Source organism: Dama dama, chromosome 28 (genome assembly GCF_033118175.1).
Source record: "Dama dama isolate Ldn47 chromosome 28, ASM3311817v1, whole genome shotgun sequence".
In the NCBI taxonomy this organism is placed as follows: Eukaryota; Metazoa; Chordata; class Mammalia; order Artiodactyla; family Cervidae; genus Dama; species Dama dama.
In genome coordinates, this window is record NC_083708.1 from 58455261 (window position 1) to 58476328 (window position 21068).

The following is a 21068-nucleotide window of genomic DNA, read 5'->3' on the forward strand; positions in this document are numbered from 1 at the left end:
AAGTTTTCTAGGACAATGGGAGGTATACCAAACAGTTGCTGTGGGTAACCGCTCCATCTTTGAGGAAACATTAGGCTGAACAATAACTGGACTAGCTCCTCACCACTTTCAGAGATTAACAGACAACAGCTTAAAGTTTTGCTAAGATTTCAACTGCACCTAAGTCTACTTCTTCACAGGTGACATCTTACTCCTCTATCAAGGTAAAAGCAAATGAGAATTCTTAAGAGTCCAGGGGAACTTAGATTCGCATCAAACTCTTTGAAGCTTCTCATATACAACACATGATCCTCCTATGAGGAATGAGTCAGGTCTGATGATAAGGCTTGAAGTGATGGTTAATCCTGAATCCATATCATTCACAGGCAGCAACAATGCTTGGATCTAGGTTTGGTTATTCCTTAAATAAATTAAGCTCAAGTGGGAAAACATGAAGTTTTTGAACTGCTTTCCATTCTCTAGGGTCAAGCAAAAAGGTGTCAGGCATTAGCAACACAACTAATAGATAAAAGTTCAAACTCTCAAAGGCAATTCATTGTAAACCAACACAACATTGTAAAGAAATTATCCTCTCCAAAAAATAAATTTTTAAAAAAGATTATGTCACAGTGTATTTGGGTAATTGTGCTTTATATTCATATATTTTCAAAACTCCCTATATAGGTTGAAAAAAACCACAACTGTTATTTGATAAATACATTTATTAACATTAGAGATTTTTTCATACATACTTTAATATATGTATGCATTAAAATATTTTAAAAATGACTATGATCTGATGGTAGTAGACACTGATTTTACTTGAAAATATTAACTTCATACATATCAAATGCACCATCCTTAACTATATAATTTGTTTGAAAGAGGCTTGCTGAAGTATAAACAAAAATAAAGAAGCAGTTTTTCATACCTTACACACTTATAAAGAGTTGCTAGCTAGCAGCAAGACAATTGACTTATTTTACAATGAAAATTTACTTTGATCTTTTGAAGGCTAGTACTACGTAGAACATTTTCCAGAAGACCAGAGATGCTTCAGATAAAAAGTAAGAAATATATAAAATACAACTATCTGAAAGGTTTTCTAAAAAGAACATATTATAAAATTAGACATTCTTTAAGAAGACTTTTCATATCAATTTCTTCTATTCAAACAGACTGAGATGACTCAGGTATTTTAAAATATTTCAGAAACACTTCCTCAAAAATTTCCAAGACAGCAGCCTTCAGGTGTTCCCTCAAACCCAGTGTTGCTTAAATGAAGCAAATCTTACGAGAGGTTACCACCAACCACAAGTTTTTGGGAGCATGAACTATATCTTACTCTTTACCTTACTTACCCCCAGTGCTTAGAAGTAGGCTCTCCTTGACAAATGTTCACTGAACTCAACTGTTGAAAAGATCACTACAACTTACTAATAAATAAACAGGAGGATTGTGGGAAACCAAAACACTTCCAGTTTATACAAGTATTCATGAACACATGAGAATGTTCTAATTTAACCTAAATGTCCCAGCCCTAATGAGTGTTACAGGAAGAAGCAATTAAAAAGGGAAAATTCCTGAATAATTCATAAAATATGAGTAGTTTTTAAAACTAATAGAATCTAAGAATTTTAAGAGGCTAGCTAAATATTAGCAACACTTAATCATTATATAGTAGATAGCAACTTAGTAGTGAGTAGTACCACATAATCGTTTTATCCAGGTCCCATATTCAGTCAGGCCTGCTTTTAAAATTAAGCCACAAATGAAAAAACATGTTCAATCTGTTATTAAATTTAACCCATTAATCTGGATTATATAATTTAGGTCTATTAATTTAAGAAAAATAGCCAAAAGTTGGTATTTGAGGAAAAGGCTTTCAGTTCAGCCTGTGAACAGTGACAGTTTAAAAAGAAACAAAAAACCATGTAATAAACCCTTTTTCCATAAAAACCAAGATACTCAAGCAGGTCCACTTATGTCTCTAGTTTAGGTTAGAAGTTAATTCACTATTTTAAAAGTCAAATTATTTTAAACTTTATACTAACTCAGCTTGGCCTGTTTTTTCTTTCAAATGAGTCAGGTTTTAATGCACTTAAAGGAAATTAAGCATACAGAAAAGACAGCGGCTTCAAAGAACACATAATCAGGCAGAGGAGTAACATGCAATCACCGAATCTAAGAGACAGTCAAGTGTCCTTATTCAAACTGATTCTGGGAGAAAAAGCCAGTCGCCCCTTTTCTCAAAATCAAGGCACAAAATTCCATTTTGAAAAAGTCTTATTCATGTGTCAACCTCCTAAAAATATTCATCATTTACATATATAGAGTATATGTATATACATATATATATAACCCTTTTTATCTAGAAGTGACACTGTTCTCCTGTAATTGAGTGGTTCTCCATTTATCCTCCAAATAATCTTTGGAGATTTAATCTAAAATGTGAGGCCCAATCAACACAATGATAATTTAAGCTAAGTATAAACATTTAATGTAATATGGCTCAGTTAACTCACTAGTAAATAAAAACGAAGAGGGGATTTTAAAAGTCTGAATTATAAAGAATAAAGTCTGAATTATACTAAATAACTTAACATAAAATGTCAGGGTGAGATCTGGGGGAAATGGAATTCTCCAGGCAAGGATACTGGATTGGGTAGCCATTCCCTTCTCCAGGGGGTCTTCCGGACCCAGGGATCTACTTTAATTTTAAAAAATGAGACAGAGAATGTCATGGAGGATCGAGTTCTAAAAGCTGATACAGAGTAAGAAGAGTGGCCTGCACAGGGGACAGCCTTAAGGCTGGATACTAAAAGAAAGCAAACTTCAAAAGAGCCAGAACCCCCAGTGAGGACAGACCACTGACGCGTTATGGGCACTGCTGTCTAAGTCCCTTTCTCACTGTTTTCAATTCAGAGGTCTGAAGTTTTCTTCCAGGATAAGATCTGATTATATGATGTAAGTCAAAGAGAGCCAGTTTTTATGTTACACAGGATGGACAGGCAAACTTTATCTTACAAAGGGGTGGACAGTAAATGTCTTAGGTGTTGCAGGTCACACAATTTGCTGTCTGATGCTCTTTCTTCCTGTGCCCCTTAAAAAAGAACAGCTCACTTTCAGCACGCTAGCCATAAACAATCAGGCTGCTTGCCAAATCAGGCCAGTCTGCAGACGGCAGATACAGAAGGAAAGCAATTCTCAAATACTAACTCTCCTCTCAAATTCCCCTCTCTTTCTTTTAACTTTAAATAACTTCAGATAGAAGAGGTAATAGAGGTTTAAAAGACTATAAGGATAAGGGATCAAATCTAACTTTCCAAATGAGAAGCGGAAGTCTCAGAGCACACAAGCTGACTTGCTTACAGCTGAGACCAAATGCTCACTTTGCTCTCTTTCCCCCTTCCATTTTTGGAATGCTTATGGCTCAAATTTGAGGACTCCCTTTAAAATAAAGACTCCTGGACCTTTACTATATTCACAGCTTAATATATTTGTTTTACTGGATACTTTTCACATTCTTTTATCATGATAAAGAAAGTCACACCAGGAAAAACTAATATAATACTTCTTAGTTTATACTAGCATGGGGCTTAAGGAGGCTTAGAATTCTGTCCCCTAAATTTAATAAACTACCGAGTTTACTCAGGCTAGACAGGCTAGCTTCTGAGGAGAAGCCTGAACAGGGCTGCTAGGTAGAGGGGACCAGTTCCATGACATTAACATTCAAGATAAGCAGACATCACTCCTCTCACCATATTCCTCTAGGACACATGGGGCCACCAAGCCAAAACCTTACAGGAAGAGCCTAATCCTATCCAGCTACCATTTTCCCTATTACAATAATATGGAATGAGAAATAGCACTTCAATGCCACTCCTCAGAGTAAGTTATATACAAAAAAGAACACTTTCATTGTCTTTCAAACGGTAACTTAAGCTCATTCTTTGCACCTGAGTTTCTAGTTATTTCCCACAGCATTTCTGATTAAAAGCCTACTTTTATTATCAATGAAGAGAGTCTCTAGACCAAAACAGATACAGATATTCCAAATGAATCTTCCATAAATTTAGAACGGGAATTTTTAAAAAACTTTATAGAACAGTGTTACCAATACCAAAAATATCTTTCATGTGCCCATTATGAATATAAGGCCTGAAATCTCTTGGATCTTTTAAAATACACTCACACAACATATGGCTTTATAAAATATTATCACTGATAAACCATGTGTCATCCAGGTTGTTTATGAAATGCCAGCTCTGAAAGGTCACAATTTCATCAGCCACAGATTTGTGAAATTTTCACTCTAGATATGAGGTGAGGTAATATGTTTTTTCCACATCGTGTCCTCACTTTTCAGGTAAGAGGAATTTGACTCCTTTAAGACTGAAAAACAAGCCATGCCCTCCTCGCTCATTAAAAAAGATTACAGGAGAAAAATCATCACTTCTTCTGAATGATCTGTCAGTAGCTCCTAAACCCTCCTTTTATTCTACTGCATTTAAAACTCTTCTTCTTGAAGTTTCAATTTGAAGTCCTCTCTGATTCTTTCCAGCAACTCTGGTTTAAAAATAACATCCAGTGCAGTCATTGCCAGAGCTTTGGCTGTTCTCAAAGTGTAGAACTGAGCTTCCTGTGATCCTAAGCAGGAGAGAAGTTAAATAAGGGTAATTTCATACGTATTAAAACTAATTCATTCATTTTCAGGTTAGCTCTCAATATCTAAATTGCCTCTCCAACTGACCACCACAATATAGTATTTCCTGGGGTGTTCGGTAAAGAAGTGATAATGGGCTAAGCTAAGCATGTAGAAAGGCAGCTACTACTACAAAAAGAACACATGTCAGAACATCAGCTCTCACCTGCAGCTTCAGTGTACTGTTCTGTATGATTCAAGGCATTAGATCCAATGTAAAAATACGGATGAATCCCGGGAACCACAAAAGAAACATTTCCAAAATCGGTAGATCCTTGGAAAGGTAAGACAAATCATGAATTTTTAATTGCTAGTCCAACGGAGCACGTGTATCTTAATACAGCTAATACACCTTATATACACCTGACCTGATTTACAACTCCTTCCCTTCCAGAAATCCTCTACCCTTTTGGGCCCACTCTCTCCCGACTGTCTGGCTTTCTCTACAACTCCCTCTCCAGTCACTTCTGTCAACTGTCTCCTGAGCACTGGCGACCCCGAGGGCTTCATCTCTGGGTTACTCCTTCCTCGGTGTCTTCAATCACCTCTCATGTGTTGACAACCCCTAACTCTCGACCTAGACAACTTTTGGAATAGGTTACTGGACAGCTTTCCTTAGAAGTCCTGTGAACACCTCAAATTTAACAAATGAATAATTTATACCAACCCACCCTATTTCAGCCTGCTCTTTCCCTTGAACTCTTAACTCATGACATGAATGACATCCACACCCTGTTTTTACCTCCAAGTCTCCGAGTCTACTCATCAACATCTACTGTATTTTAGGAGATACATTTCTACCATGGAAACATATTAGCAATAACCCTCTTAAAAGGAGAAAAAATCTAAAATAACCTGATATACTTATGAGTGTTTAAATTCTAATAGTTGTTTGTTATTTCTCAGAAACTGAAAATGTCCCCATGTAACCAAGTCCTCAGTAACCTGCTTACTGATAACTGAGAAGTAGCTTACTTAAAAATTAGAACTAAGCAAATTTAAACACTGGAAACACTTAGAATATAAAGCCAAGAGTAGGTTGGCTGTTTCTAAAAGCAAATCTGTTCCCATGACATTCTACATTCACTGAGGAGTTCTTTAATGTCTTTCTCCTAACCATTAAGTTTGTAAAAATGTGTCATTAAAAAGCATAAGCAATACTTCCCCCCAACCTCCAAAGCTGTTAGGCAAAACCATTTAACCTTGGATAGTACTTCCCTTCCTCAAACAGCATGGTATGTTTGAAAGAACTTAATTACCTGAAGGGCCACTGAACATGGCATCTTCTGAAATGAAGTCTATTCCTAGCTTTTTTCCGTTTTCCACATAAGCTTTCCACAGACTCTTATTGGGAAGAACATTGTAATAATCATGTGCTCCACCGTCAATTTCCACCTAATAAAAATTATAACACAAATTTAAAATTAAGAAACTTGAACTCAGGATCTAATTTTCAAACCAGCACTGGTTCTCTAGCAGAAATTAGTTTTAAAAGGAGGCACCTACCCTTCAGGATATAAACCCTCAAACCTTTACTTTAAAAAAAACACATTTTTCTCTAACGAGAGTTCCCAGGACCCTATCTCCTTTATGCGATCCATGCGCCAAAGCACACAAGGTCACCGAGCTCCACCAACCAGTAAGTCTCAAGTTCAGTCCCCTAAACCAGGAGCGGGGGCGGCCAGGAATCTCCACTTTAACCGGCACCCCAAGTACTGCTGATGCAGGCGGTCCTAACGCCACGTAAGAAGCACTGCTCTAGGCTAGAGCCCCTAAAAGACAAATCAAGATTCACTAATTTTCAGTATACAGACTGACCCTGATACCACTACCTCGTCTGAAAGGTATAACGCACTTTAAGAGAAAGACAGAAGATCCAGAGTGTGGCGGGGTTGACTATGGTCCTCATTTATTAATTTCAGTGCATTAAGATGCAGAAGCAGTTTACATGTGCCCAGCTAAGAGGATTTACAGATTTAGATTTGATTAAATAAAAAACGGGCAATATTCCCACAAACTAAAGATAGTTCCAATAACATTAGCAAAAACCAATTATAAAATGGCAGAGATAATAATTATTCTACTCTTAGCAACATCTAAGTTAGAAACAATGAAAATCTAAACATACTAAGTCTTACAGCTGTGTCTGACTCTCTGCGACTCCAAGGAATTCTCCAGGCCAGAATACTAGAGTGGGTAGCTGTTCCCTTCTCCAGGGGATCTTCCCAACCCAGGGACTGAACCCAGATCTCCCTCATTGCAGGTGGATTCTTTATGAGCTGAGCTACCAGGGAAGCCCAACAGATACTATAAGTCAGCCAAAACATAAAAATTATTAAAAGACTATTTAAATATAAGAGGAGATAAGCAATCTAGCTGATAAGATATTTAAAGTAATAATCATAAAGATGTTCAAAGAACTCACGAGAAGAATGGATGAATAGAATGAGAAGTTTTAAACAAAGAGTTGGAAAATATAAAAAATAACTACACAGAGCTAAAGAATACAGTAACTGGAAGAAGAAATACACTAGAAGAAATCAACAGGAGATTAAATGATACCACGTAACAGATGAGCAAAGTAGTGATAATCACTCAAGCCGAGAAGAAAAAAGGAAAACGAATTTAAAAAAATGAAGACAGTTTAAGAGCCCTTTGGGACAACAAGAGTATTAACATTTGTATTATAGGGATCCCAAAAGGAGAAGAGAGAGAGAAAGCAGCAGAGATCACAGTTGAAGACATACCAGTAAAAACTTCCCTAATCTGGGAAAGTAAACAGACGTCTAGTCCAGGAAACACAGAGAGAGAATACCAAGCAGATTCAACCCGAAAAGACCATGCTGTCATTAAACAGCAAAAATGAAAGATGAAGACAGAATATAAAAAGCAAAAGAGAAAAGCAACACGTTACCTACAAGGAAATTCCCATAAGGCTATCAGCTGACTTTCCAGCAGAAACTCTGCAGGCCAGAGGGAGCAGCACGATATACTTAAAGTGACGGAAGGGAAAACCTACAACCAAGAATACTCTTCCTGACAAAGCTTTCATTCAGATTTGAAGCAGAGATCACAAGTTTTACAGACAAGCAGAAGCTAAGAGTTCAGTATCACAAAGCCCCGACTTTCTAAGAAATGTCTAAAGGACTGTTTAAGCCAAAAAAAAAAAAAAAGGCCATGACTAAAAATATGAAAATTACAAAAGGAAAAATCTCATTGTCAAGGGTAGATACATGGTAAAAGTAGAAGATCAACCACTTTAAAGCGAGTAGGGAGGTTAAAAGACAAAAGTAGCAGAATCATCTGTAACTATAGTAAGGAGTTAAGGGACACATAAAAGAAAAGGGTGGAAATTATGATGTCAAAAGCAGTAACCGTGACGGGAGGAATAGAAACAAAAGATAGGTTTGGCTGATTTTGCCGTCAAGTTGCCTTCATAGAGGCTATATAGAGCAATTCTAAAAGCATTACTGCCAATAAGGAAAAAGATAGCTTGCAGAAAGGCAGGGATTCTAGCTTAGCAATACCAGTTCTTCTGAGTCCTGTGTGATAAGACCACTGTGGTCTTCCCTATGCAAACACCGCGTAAAATAAATAGGAATGAAAGACTTTCAAATCAACTGATTTTTGCATACTCAAGACACTGCCAAACGAAAGAAAGGCAAAATTAGGTTCTAATGCAACTTAATATAAACAGTCCCAGCCCATATATGTGCTTCTGGTCATAACTTAGATTAACTCTTAAACGTTCTTACTGTGCACCCAGTGGCCAAAGCTGCAGCTCTGAAGCAATCTTCTGCCTTTTTGGTCAAAACTGGAAGCTCTTTCATTGAGGGTGCACGGAAGTAATAGATTAACTCAGAATAAGAGGGAATGATATTGGGTTTTACACCACCATTTTTTATTATACCTATAAAAAGAACCAAATTACTGGAATTGAACTTGGAGCTTGGAGACCATTCCTTTAGTTTAAATACAGCCATAAAGTTTTTCAGCCAAAACATATATACAGAAAAATAGTTTAAACTTAGTACCTTCACATATATACCAATCAAAGATTTTGATGTTACACAAGTTTCTATGCATAGTGTGACATTTTCTGGCTAACAGGAAAAATAAAATAACTGTCTGTATGTACTTTAGCCTGAGGAATTTACATGATGTTAATAAATTATGATTCTTGACTAAAAAGAAACTGTTAGAAATTTTTATAAGTATTATTAGCCTTCTGGAAGAGACTTTTATTTCAGGGGGCTTTCTTACAGTTGTATATTTTGTTAAACTTTTGACATAAGGAAAAACCCCAATGGTATGAGGTTCTATAATTACCCTCATATCTTAGGAATCCCATTTTAAATGGCATTTGGCTCTGGGAAAATATTTGAAGCTATTTTTATGTCAATAAGAAACCAATACAAATCAAAGATCACAAAATATACTCTTAACTGTCAAAACAAATGCATTTATTTGGAACTACACTGGGAAGGAAGATGTATCCATTCAAAATAATAACTAAAATAAATAAGTAAAGCCTAATATTTTATGACCTGATTTTTTTTTAAAGTATTTTTACATATTCATGTTTGGTCCTTTTAAAGAAACTAAAGTAGAAAATTGGTAAAAGTGCAGTTACTAATTTCAGAGTACAGCAAAAGTGGGTAAAGAACAGATGTGAAGTATAATAATTTCCCAAAGCATGAGGAAATAAACTAAAAAATAAACTGCAACTTCAAGACAGTACTTTATTACTGTACTTACATTAAGGTGCTACACATAATTTTTAATTATGCATAATACTTTTACTTAGGGTTAACAGCACTTGAGTATATTAGTAACCATCACTTATTTTAAAATGAGAAAACAATGAAATTTTGTTATCAAGAAACAGGATAACTGGGAAATCAAGTTCTAACTTTCAAATACCAACAGAAAGAACAGAGATCCTTACATAAAAACATCAGTTTTAATACTCAAAATGACCATTCTATTTATGTACAAATAATCTTAGCCACACGTAAACAAACATCTACTATCCTGCCCCAAGAATTTCTGAAAATGTTAAAAAATTTTTTGAATACTCAGAGTACGTAAAATGTTCCCAAATGTTTTTTTTTTACATTTTAAAAAATTTTTGTATTTATTTTAAACCCAATTTTTTTTTTCATCAAAGAGTCTATTAAAGAACTGTATTGCACTTGACTATATTAAGCACCAGCTATTACCCAAAGTATCTGACATTTGTACCATGAACTCTCCAGGCGGGCTTCAGCTGCTGTCTTAACACGGACAGATTGTTGTAAGCGAGGACGGCAGCATCCAATGCATTCAGCCCTTCCCAGGGATAAGCGGCGGCATGAGACGCCTTACCGTAGTACTTCACAGTCACACTAGGAGACAGAACATCATCAGGAATGACTTTTTCTGTATCACTAAACAAAGAAAATCCAATTATTATTCAAAATTAATTCAGACGGCCAGAATTTTTATTTGCAAATTATTTGTAGCAATAATGTAGCAATTTACATATCCTAGTTCTAGTTTATATGTAATCCAGGAACTAACACAAAGAAGGCAGTCCAAAAAAGAATTTTGCTCAACCTTCTCTTCAAATTAAACCTGTACACCATTAAATTTAAATAAACAGGCTGATTCATATCAATGTATGACAAAACCCACAAAAAAAAAAATAAAATAAAATATAGGATTAAACCTTGGAAAAAAAAAAATTTAAATAAACAATCCAATACTGTATTAAGTGCTGGTATTACAAAAGAGATGGCTCCTGTCTTCTACGCTGTATTGTGACAGTTCTGTATCAAAGGTCTGCAGAAACTCACGTAATTCTGTCTCATGGGCGGGGAAAGGTCAAGGAAAGACACAAAGGAGGTCACATTTGTTTGTGTGTGTGTGTGTGTGTGTGTGTGTGTGTGTGTGTGTGTGTGTTTATTTATTTATTTTTTGGCAGAGCCACCCAGCTTGTGGATTTTTAGCTCTCTGAGTAGGGATCAAATTCTGTGCCCTCAGCAGAGAGTGCACAGTTCTAACCAGTGGACTGCCAGAGACTTCCCAGGATGTAATATTTGAAAGGGTTAAGAAAACCTCTAAAAATCAAATTAAACTCACAGTTTTATAAAATGCTCTTGCTTTAAGTCAGCTGTTCCTGACCAATACTTTATTAATGTTCCAGAATACCCGTATCACTAATGTCCTAAAATTTTATACATTGTTTTCCCATTTTCAAATAGTTCTCGCCCTAGTCTAACTACTCAGATACAATAAAAAACAAATTTCAAGGGATTGGATCTAATACACAGAGAGCCTGAAGAACTATGGACAGAGGTTTGTGACACTGTACTGGAGACAGGGATCAAGAGCATCCCCAAGGAAAAGAAATGCAGAAAGGCAAAACAGTTGTCTGAGGAGGCCTTGCAAATAGCTGTGAATAGAAGAGAAGCAAAAGGCAAAGGAGAAAAGGAAAGATATTCCCATCTGAATGCAGAGTTCCAAAGAATAGCAACGAGAGATAAGAAAGCCTTTCTCAGCGATCAATACAAAGAAACAGAGGAAAACAACAGAATGGGAAAGACTAGAGATCTCTTCAAGAAAATTAGAGATACCAAGGGAAGATATCATGCAAAGGTGGGCACAATAAAGGACAGAAATGGTATGCACCTAACAGAAGCAGAAGATATTAAGAAGCGGTGGCAAGAATACACAGAAGAACTATACAAAAAAGACCTTCACGCCCCAGGTAACCACAATGGTGTGATCACCAACCTAGAGCCAGATATCCTGGAATGTGAAGTCAAGTGGGCCTTAGGAAGCATCACTATGAACAAAACTAGTGGAGGTGACAGAATTCCAGTTGAGCTATTCCAAATCCTGAAAGATGATGCTGTCAAAGTGCTGCACTCAATATGCCAACAAATTTGGAAAACTCAGCAGTGGCCACAGGACTGGAAAAGGTCAGTTTTCATTCCAGCCCCAAAGAAAGGCAATGCCAAAGAATGCTCAAACTACCGCACAATTGCACTCATCTCACATGCTAGCAAAGTAATGCTCAAAATTCTCCAAGCCAGACTTCAGCAACATGTGAACCGTAAATGTCCAGATGTTCAGGTTGGTTTTAGAAAAGGCAGAGGGGAGGGGGTATCAGGATGGGGAACACATGTAAATCCATGGCTGATTCATGTCAATGTATGGCAAAAACCACTACAATATTGTAAAGTAATTAGCCTCCAACGAATAAAAATAAGTGGGAAAAAAAAAAAACCAACATTAAGAATGAGGCAAACAATACTACAAATAAAAAAAAAAAGAAAAGAAAAGGCAGAGGAACCAGAAATCAAATTGCCAACATCCGCTGGATCATCAAAAAAGCAAGAGAGTTTCAGAAAAATATCTACTTCTGCTTTATTGACTATGCCAAAGCCTTTGACTGTGTGGATCACAAAAAACTCTGGAAAATTCTTAAAGAGATGGGAATACCAGACCACCTGACCTGCCTCTTGAGAAACCTGTATGCAGGACAGGAAGCAATAGTTAGAACTGGACATGGAACAACAGACTGGTTCCAAATAGGAAAAAGAGTACGTCAAGGCAGTATATTATCACCCTGCTTATTGAACTTATATGCAGAGTACATCATGAGAAACACTGGGCTGGATGAAGCACAAGCTGGAATCAAGGTTGCTGGGAGAAATATCAATAACCTCAGATATGCAGATGACACCACCCTTCTGGCAGAAAGTGAGGAAGAACTAAAGAGCCTCTTGATGAAAGTGAAAGAGGAGAGTGAAAAAGTTGGTTTAAAGCTCAACATTCAGAAAACAGGATCATGGCATCCAGTCCTATCACTTCATGGGAAATAGATGGGGAAACAGTAGAAACAGTGACAGACTTTATTTTCTTGGGCTCCAAAATCACTGCAGATGGTGATTGCAGCCATGAAATTAAAAAACACTTACTCCTTGGAAGAAAAATTATGACCAAACTAGACAGCATATTATAAAGCAGAGACATTACTTTGCCAACAAAGGTCTGTCTAGTCAAAGCTGTGGTTTTTCCAGTAGTCATGTGTGGATGTGAGAGTTGGACTATAAAGAAAGCTGGGCACCAAAGAAGTGATGCTTTTGAACTGTGGTGTTGGAAAAGACTCTTGAAGAGTCCCTTGGACTGCAAGGATATCCAACCAGTCCATCCTAAAGGAGATCAGTCCTGGGTGTTCATTAGAAGGACTGATGCTGAAGCTGAAACTCCAATATTTTAGCCACCTGATGCGAAGAACTGACTCATTTGAAAAGACCCTGATGCTGGGAAAGATTGAAGGCGGGAGGAGAACGGGACGACAGAGGATGAGATGGCTGGATGGCATCATTAACTCAATGGACATAAGTTTGAGTAAACTCTGGGAGCTGGTGATGGACAGGAAGGCCTGGTGTGCTGCAGTCCACGGGGTGGCAAAGAGTTTGACAGGACTGAGCGACTGAACTGAACTGAACTGAAGGTTTAGAGAAAGGACTGAATATTAAATCGTTATTTACAAAGATGACTTGCTTAGATAATACTTTTTAAGACTGAATAATAATACCCATGTGTAAATTAATAAAAAGTCACTTAGTTTTTTTTTAATGAGTAGATTCAGGAGGCTCATGACATTTCTTTACTGATTCCAAACATTCAATTAGCAAAACAAAAACAGGTAAAAGCATTCAAGTAGAATACATTTAAAAAATTTTAGGATACTCTTTATTTCTTCAATATGTATCTTATCACCCTCACCCAGAAACTGGAATTTTAACAAAACTGGTGATAAATATTATAAAATGGAAAAGGATGTCCTTTATGAAAAGGATTCTAGCACTATTTTTTCTAGGATTCAAATCTATGTACAATTAAAGCACAATAAACTACAGGAAAAGAAATGTTAATGCTTGTTTTGTATTAGTATTAGTATTTTAGGCTTAAAAACATTCAAAAAGTGATATGGAATGGTATTCAAGACATACTGTTTAATTTAAAAAGCAAGAGCAAGATCAACAATATATTTAGAAGAATATTTTTGGGGGGAATCCTCCTTTAAAATTTACTTTATGCAAGTACCTATTTTATGGCTATAAATACACCCTAAATGTTCTGGAAGAATATATATCTCCAGAAAAGGACTGGATGTGGGGAAGGTGAGTAATAGGGACACAGTGCTTTATTTATTGTTACAGATTTTCAGCATAAATAGATGAGTAATTCTTTTTAATTTTTGTTCTTGTTCTTTTTTCCACCTTAAAAGATGGCCAATGAAAATCTAAGAAGCCAGATACTAAGAAAAGGCCTGAGGCCAAAAGGGCTGACTTCAGGATCAAGGCCAATAAACCTACCTAACCCTAAATCCTAGAAGGCTAATGGACTGGGACGCCTGCCTGCAGCCACTGGCCCCTTCTACCCAGAGACATTGGCAGAGATTTCCAATCTCTAAGGTCTTCCAGAGGTGTACTGCTATCCATCATCCCTGAAACCAAAGATGCAAGACTCCTCCTCCTGTCACAACACCAATTCCTGGTGATAAGGCCAAAGACACCAGGACAGTTAAAATACTCACCCTCTGAAAACAAGGGATGCAGAGAGAGGCGGGATAACTGAACTATCACTAGCACGGCCAGCCTGGTCCCTCTATTCCTCTCTAGCTACTGCAGAGAATGGAGGGTTTTCCTGAAGCACCTGAGCAGTGGCTCCTTGGAACCAGACTACTAACTAACCATTAACTATTACGGTTGAAACGTCTGATGTAAAAATTTAAACCACTTCAATGATGCACCCTGGTACAAAAATACGTGAATAATAAGAAGTCTCTTTCAACTTGATTACTCACTCATGTTCAGCAACGTCAGGTAGATAAGCGGCATTCTCTTGAGATGGATGGGCCATAAAAACAACATCAAGATTTTTGAAAGCCCCGGCTTCAATTAAATCAATTTTGCCACCACCATCTTCTTCTGCAGGGGTTCCCAGGACAATCACCTAGAAAGAAAGACCTGTGTCAGAGGGACAAAAATTCCTAGTAGGAAATGTCAGTCAGATTTCCTTGCATATATATTCACAATCTATATCAATCTATGAAGAGAGATTTTGTTCTCTGACTCTTAAATAATGCAGTGGGCGTAAATCTATGGTGCTAAATTAATCACAAACTTGCAGTTGACATTATTATACCAATTTATTGCAAAGTATGTACTAAAACCTCTACAGGAAATTTTTCCCAATCTTCTAATGCAATTTTATATAACTAATGTCAAAGATGAAAAAAGATAAGTACTACATACTAAGTCCCTCAAAATTATTTAGGACTGATTTCTTAAAGCTTTTATTTAATGTATATGTATATAATGATTCATAATCACTTTACTGGTAAGGAACTTTCTAGTTACTCACTAGTTATCCTCACAACAACCCTGTGAGGTAGGTAAGAGACCCTGTCATCATTTTAAGAAAGGTGGTTTGGAGGCAGGGAGTGAAGTGTCTTGCCCCAGGTCACAGAGCAAGTCTTCAGGCAGAGCTGGGATGAGATATTTTGACCTTCAGGCCTGAACTTTGTTTCTTTACTAAACTACCTCTTTAAAAGGTCTTAACACATTAATCCTTTATGAAAAGTATTAAATAAATCTTAATACCACGGTTAGAGACGGCCAACTGTTACACAAACTTACTAATTCGATTCCACCAGCTCAACCAGGCAGATTTATTGGTCACCAAACACCTAATTAAACAAAAGAGAACTTTACAGAATAAACATTTTACTTCGATATTTAAACTTTAACTTCTTCAAACAATTTTTAAAAGTAAAGAAAAATTATCTATAAACAACTAATACACTTTCAAGGTCATGTGTAAGAACACAATGAAAAAAGCTGGAAAAAGTCTTGGCTTGCAAAGAGAATCAACATAAACTCCGTTTTCAGGTAAGATAGATAACCTTCTAATTCTGAGTATTATGGTTCAAAATCAGAAGTGTGTATATTTCCAGGCATTCAAACTCTTATATTAAGCTGCTTTTTACTCTTAACCTTTGACTCAAGAAATCTGATGACTTTTCAGGTTAAATCTTGCTGACTTCTCTGAACCTTTCATAAACCTGGTTTAAAGTTAAAACCTCTCCAGGGTTTCACGCAAAAGCAAAGGACACCTCCTCCCCCAAACAAACAAAACAAAATCCTAGCCAGATGAAAAACAAAGGCCCAGTCAGAGGCAGAAAAGAGAAGGCAGCTAAACAGAAAAAGCCACAAAAGATGGAACTGTTAGAATAAAACAGAAAGGTTACTGACGCTGGGGAAAAAATGGGCTAAAGAATATGAAATATAACACTAGTCTTCCCCTTAACCGGAATGGTGTTGACTGAATCTTAGCTCACAAAATGAAGAATATACCATCTGGAAAAACAGAGTAACACAAGATTAAACTTGCCTTATGGCTAACATAAACAACATTTCCCTGTTTAATTTCGAGTTAATTTCTTTAAATCGCGAAATAAACCATAAGACTTAAGGATCAACTCATCTATGTTCTTAATGGTCACTCTCCTCCCATTTTCTGTATACTTCCAGAAGTTTTGTAGTTCTAATGGGTGAACATTTCCTATCCAAACTCCAATGATTCGAATCACAACAGCTTCTAGAACTGCCACAAACAAAAAAATTTTTTGGAGTCTAACAAAGAGGGTCTGCAGGTTTCCCTACAATAACTACTTCCTTCTAGAGATTGCACAACCTTGTCAGCCAATTGCGATTGCCCGTTACCAAAAATAAGCCATCACGAAAACCAGGCTTGGTTCTAAGGCTCTTTCCTAAGGGAGAACGTCGACTCAATTGTTTACAACTACACAGGAGAGAAAAAGCAAAAATCTGTAAAATGCCGCTAGGTCGGCAACTCATGAACTACTGATTTTGATCCAGGGGTTCTGCCCACTCTAGCAAAGGCCAGGACTTGGAGCGCGGTCTCCGACACCTGCCCCGGGGTGGGAAGGGACTGATGCGCACGGGAAGCGCCGGCTGCCGCCCTTCTCCCCTAGGTCCGGACTGGGCAGGCAAAGGCAGCCCCACTCCCGGGTCCCACCTCACCTTCACCGGCAGAGGCAGTCCGGCGAGGCTCTCCAGGGCCCCCTTCACGCCCAGGGCGGCCGCCGCCCCGACCTCGGCGATCAGGTTGTGGCCGCAGGCGTGCCCGATGCCGGGCAGCGCGTCGTACTCGCAGAGAAAGCCCAGGTGCAGCGGGCGCGGCGCCGCCCAGCCCCCCGGCGACCCCCACTCGGCGCGGAAGGCCGTGGCCAGCTGGTAGTGCGGCTGCACCGCCCACGACCCGGCCGGGGTCTCGCTCTGGAAGAAGCGCGTCAGCACGCCGTGGGCCTGATGCTCTTCGTAGGCCAGCTCGGGCTCGCTCCAGATGGCGCGGCTCAGGGCCCCCAGGCGCTCGGCCGCCGCGTCGATGCACTCCGCAGCGCGCAGCTTCAGCAGCTCCAGATCGGAGACGCTGGCGCAGGCACCCCCTTCCACCGGCCGCTCCTCTCCGGGTCGCATCGTGCCCACAGCCGGTGACCGGTCAGCAGTTCCCTCCCTGGAGCGCTGGCTCGCTCCCTCCCGGCGGCCCACCGAGCCTGCGTTCCCGACCGGCGTCCGCTGAGGTCGTCGCCACCGCTCCCGGGAGGCCGGCCCCCGAGTCCCCCGGCCCCGCCTCCAGAGCCTCGCCCGCAACGTGCTCCGCCCCTTCTGCAGCCCGCAGGTGCTCCGCCCCGGGTCGGCGGGGGGTCGCGGGGAAAAACCCGGTTCCGGCGACCCTCGGTCCTCGTGGCTGGCCTGACAGCTGATCTTTGCTCTAAGGGCATCATTCCTTGCCCGTCGTTGCTTCTGTCCCACAGAAGCAGAATGGGAACGGCTAATAGGTATCAGAGCAGGCCAAGTGAACATTCGTTGTTTATAGTCGATAAGTCGTGTCCGATTCTTTGCGACCCGGTCGACTGTAGCCCGCCGGGCTCCTCTGCCCATGAGATTTCCCAGGCAGGAATGCTGGAGTGGGGTGCCGTTTCCTTCTGCAGGGGGTCTGGCCGACCCAGGGGTTGAAGCGCAACCCTCCCCCCGCCCCCCGCCTCAGCCCCGCCGCCTGCCGCTTTGCAGGTGCATTCTTCATCGCTGAACCAGCCAGGGGGTCAAGTGCAACACAGTACGCCTGAAACACCAGCGCTCTCTAAAACAGGAATAAGCCACTCTGTTTCTAGAATAGTAATACAAATTTATGCAAGGTTTTTAGTTCATAAAACTGGGTGCCGATATAAATGGTTTGCAAAGAACCCCGGTCTATAAACTACGAACTTCACTCTTCGGTTCGCCCCCACTTTCTCCTCCTTGAGGTTCCTGAGTAATAGAAAAGCTGAAACTACTGTATATGGCTTATTTCTCATTAGAATCAGAACTTACTAACGACTGGAACAGCGCCTGGAATGCAATAAGCACTAATAGGTATGTATTCCCTTTATAGTCTATTTGAGTAGAGTAGAATTAGAATTAAGAATTTAAAATGAGGTTTTGTGGGGTTTTTTTTAAGCGCAAAACAAAGTTAATTAAAAGATATTTGGTTATATATACTCATACTACTTTGTTGATTTGACTGTTTTTTAATAGTAACAGCGTTGAGAGAGAGCATATTTTCTATTTTCGTTTACAATTTTGAGGCTGAACTCAAGTAACATGAGGTGTCTAGTTGGTGTCCACATTATAACTCGGTTTTAGATTACCCAATGAAGAAATTCAAGATGCTCCAGAGTGAAGCACAAAGTCTGAAAAACTGTTGTTGATGATATAACTATTAATAGCACGGTAGAGATTTATAATCTAAGGTGTTCCACATAGTAAAAGCTTCCATCAGCATTTCAGACCCTGTCACCTCTTTCCTTAATTTGTCACAACTAGATTAAATCAGACAGAATATATTCACATAATAAGACAAATATATTAAAAAAATTTTTTTTTGGTATGAATCATTTTTAAAGTCTTCATTGAATTGCTACAGTATTGCTTCTCTTTTATGTGGGATGTTAGCTGCCCAACCAGGGATTGAACCTGCACCCCCTTCATTGGACGGGGAAGTCTCAACCACTGGACCACCAGGGAAGTCCCCAAAATGTATTTTTTTTTGAAAGTACACTTCTAGTCTAAAGAAAGCTGATATACTTGAAGACTATCTACTGCTGCTTTAACTACTACACATGTTAACACACTAGGGTATGTTAAAATACTAGAGTAATGTCACATTCTAGATCAGAAAATATTGTCATTCTCATGTAACCAAAGCTCAGCCCTAGAGACAACAAATGTGGAATTAAGTTCCTGGACCCTCTTGTCTATGCTTAGTAAACCTACCGAGATACACTTCTGCAATAATCTCCTTTGAGTCTATGAGATCAGTATTACTGTGTTCAGCTGGCTAAAAAACTGGCCTTGTTTGAGTAAAAACAATAGGTGACATTTGTAGAGCACTTCCTCTGTAACAGGAGCTAAGTGCTTTACAAGTATTAACTCATTTAATTCTCATAACAACCGATGAGGTTGTTAATGAGATTGTTTACCTTCACTTTACAGATGCATTGTATGAGATTTCACTGCTAGTAAGTGGATCTTTTAGATATGTATAGATAAGTATAGAACAGAATCCAGTCTGGCTTCAGGGGCCTACTTTCAGCCACTGTGCTCTATTGCTTATCCAAATTCTTAAATTCATCTATAGCTTGTCAATTGACACCAGAACCCGTAACAGTTACTCATTTTGAATAAATTTACTGCATCAGCCCTGCCTGTTGACATCAGTAGCACTCATGTTTGCTTGCTTTTATCAGGCAGCTAAAAACAACAGCAGAAAAGGGATACGTAGAAATTCTATATAGAAGCTGCTATTTATATGACCTGTGAATTAACAAAGCTGTCATTTGAGGCAGAGAAAAGCAGATTCATTTCAAGCTTTGTTTTGTGTGTATGTACAAGCATGCATTCATGTGTTGGGTTTCTATTGTTGGCAGCCTGTATTTCTTACTCTATTCTTAAATTAATTTACTTAATAAATTGTGATAATTTGTTGAATATATATCTTCCCCTCCAGTCTTTAGACTTCTTTTGCCTTCCCACTGTGTTTCTGACATGGTGCGGTGGTGATACAACCTTTCCTTGTCAATAAATGTTTGTTGGTTGTTTTCTTCTTGAATCTAGTAAGCTAATGGAGTAATGGTAGCAATCAACCACTCAGCTATGATAAATACCTACAGATACTGTGTGTGTCAATGTGATTCTCCTTCCCAGACTTCTCAGTCCTTTGCCTGTGGGAATTGAGAGGCAGGAAGAATGGCTTCTGGAAGCTGATGGAGTTGGACATATGCCTTCTTGAATGAGGTCAGCTCAGTAGTTCTCACTATCACTATCATTTATACTCATAATGTTTATACAACTGTCTATGTGCTGCCACTAAGGAGCCTGTAATTCTTTTTCCCAGAAATAATTTTTTAAAATGTAGAGTACTTCCCTTCCTTTACTAGGTGCTATATCTGCAAAAGTAATACAATACCCGGAATTTAGTATGAAGGTGTTAATTTTTACCTTTGTTTTGGGAATGGGTGGGTAGAAAGTGTTCTCATTAAAGGATTGATTTTAAAGTCCAAGGATACCTCTCTCTCTGCTCAGGAAATGAGCCTCCATGACACCTGATTCCATATCTTTTAGAACAGGAAATTCATGACAAATGAGTGCTTTGCTGGGAAGAGCAGATCAAATATTTCCTTTACCCTGGGAAAGCAACATTGTCAATGACTGAAATGCTTGCCAAATTGTACAAGACTGAGACTAGACTTGGAGAAGGAAATGGCAACCCACTCCAGTATCCTTGCATGGAAAATCTCATGGGCAGAGGAGCCTGGTGGGCTGCAGTCCATGGGGTTGCAGAGTCGGGCACGACTGAGTGACTAACACTTACTTACTTAGACTGGATAGTATTCTGGACTTCAGATTTAGAACCCTTTCTGGCAAGACAGCAGACTTGGATAAGCTTGATAGTCTTATGATTATAATAAAATAAGATAATAAAATAAAACTCTCAGCATAGATTTGCAAAGCATGACCTAAATGAGAAGGAAAAAATTATGTTGAGAACCCAGAAAAAGAAATAGAATGAAAAATTAGATAGAACATTAAGAAACCACTTCTGGGCTAAGATGTTGGGAAAGCTGGCTGTAAGGCTGAGTAACCAGAGAATTGATGCTTTCAAACTGTGGTACTGGAGAAGACTCCTGAGAGTCCCTTGGACTACAAGGAGATCAAACCAGTCAATACTAAAAGAAATCAATCCTGAATATTCATTGGAA

General features: G+C 38.8%; 1 protein-coding gene across 2 annotated transcripts; it reads right to left on the reverse strand.

The window, feature by feature from the left end:
* Positions 1-1441: 1441 nt before the first annotated feature.
* Positions 1442-17756, reverse strand: PM20D2 (peptidase M20 domain containing 2). Of its 2 annotated transcripts, none has more exons than XM_061131825.1 (7): positions 16792-17756; positions 14550-14698; positions 9929-10113; positions 8440-8594; positions 5944-6079; positions 4851-4958; positions 1442-4629 (listed from the first exon to the last, which is right to left on the reverse strand). In XM_061131825.1, exons 1-7 carry the CDS (start codon positions 17710-17712, stop codon positions 4490-4492), a joined length of 1794 nt encoding a protein of 597 aa, XP_060987808.1. In that variant the 5' UTR covers positions 17713-17756; the 3' UTR covers positions 1442-4489. The 2 variants fall into 2 exon arrangements, with proteins under 2 accessions (XP_060987808.1, XP_060987810.1); XM_061131827.1 differs by having other exon boundaries at positions 9929-10071; positions 16792-17752.
* Between the last annotated feature and the right edge of the window lie 3312 nt (positions 17757-21068).

Bases quoted from the DNA above. Each gene is read 5' to 3' on its own strand.
- PM20D2 (XM_061131825.1), bottom strand. From the start codon at position 17,712: ATGGGCAGAGGAGCCCGGCGGGCTACAGTCGACCGGGTCGCAAAGAAT. The intron at 6,080-8,439 runs GTAAGAACGTTT...AATTTTTATTAG, and splicing joins CTTTGGCCACTGGGTGCACA to GTGGAAATTGACGGTGGAGC. The intron at 4,630-4,850 runs GTGAGAGCTGAT...TCTCCTGCTTAG, and splicing joins ACAGTACACTGAAGCTGCAG to GATCACAGGAAGCTCAGTTC.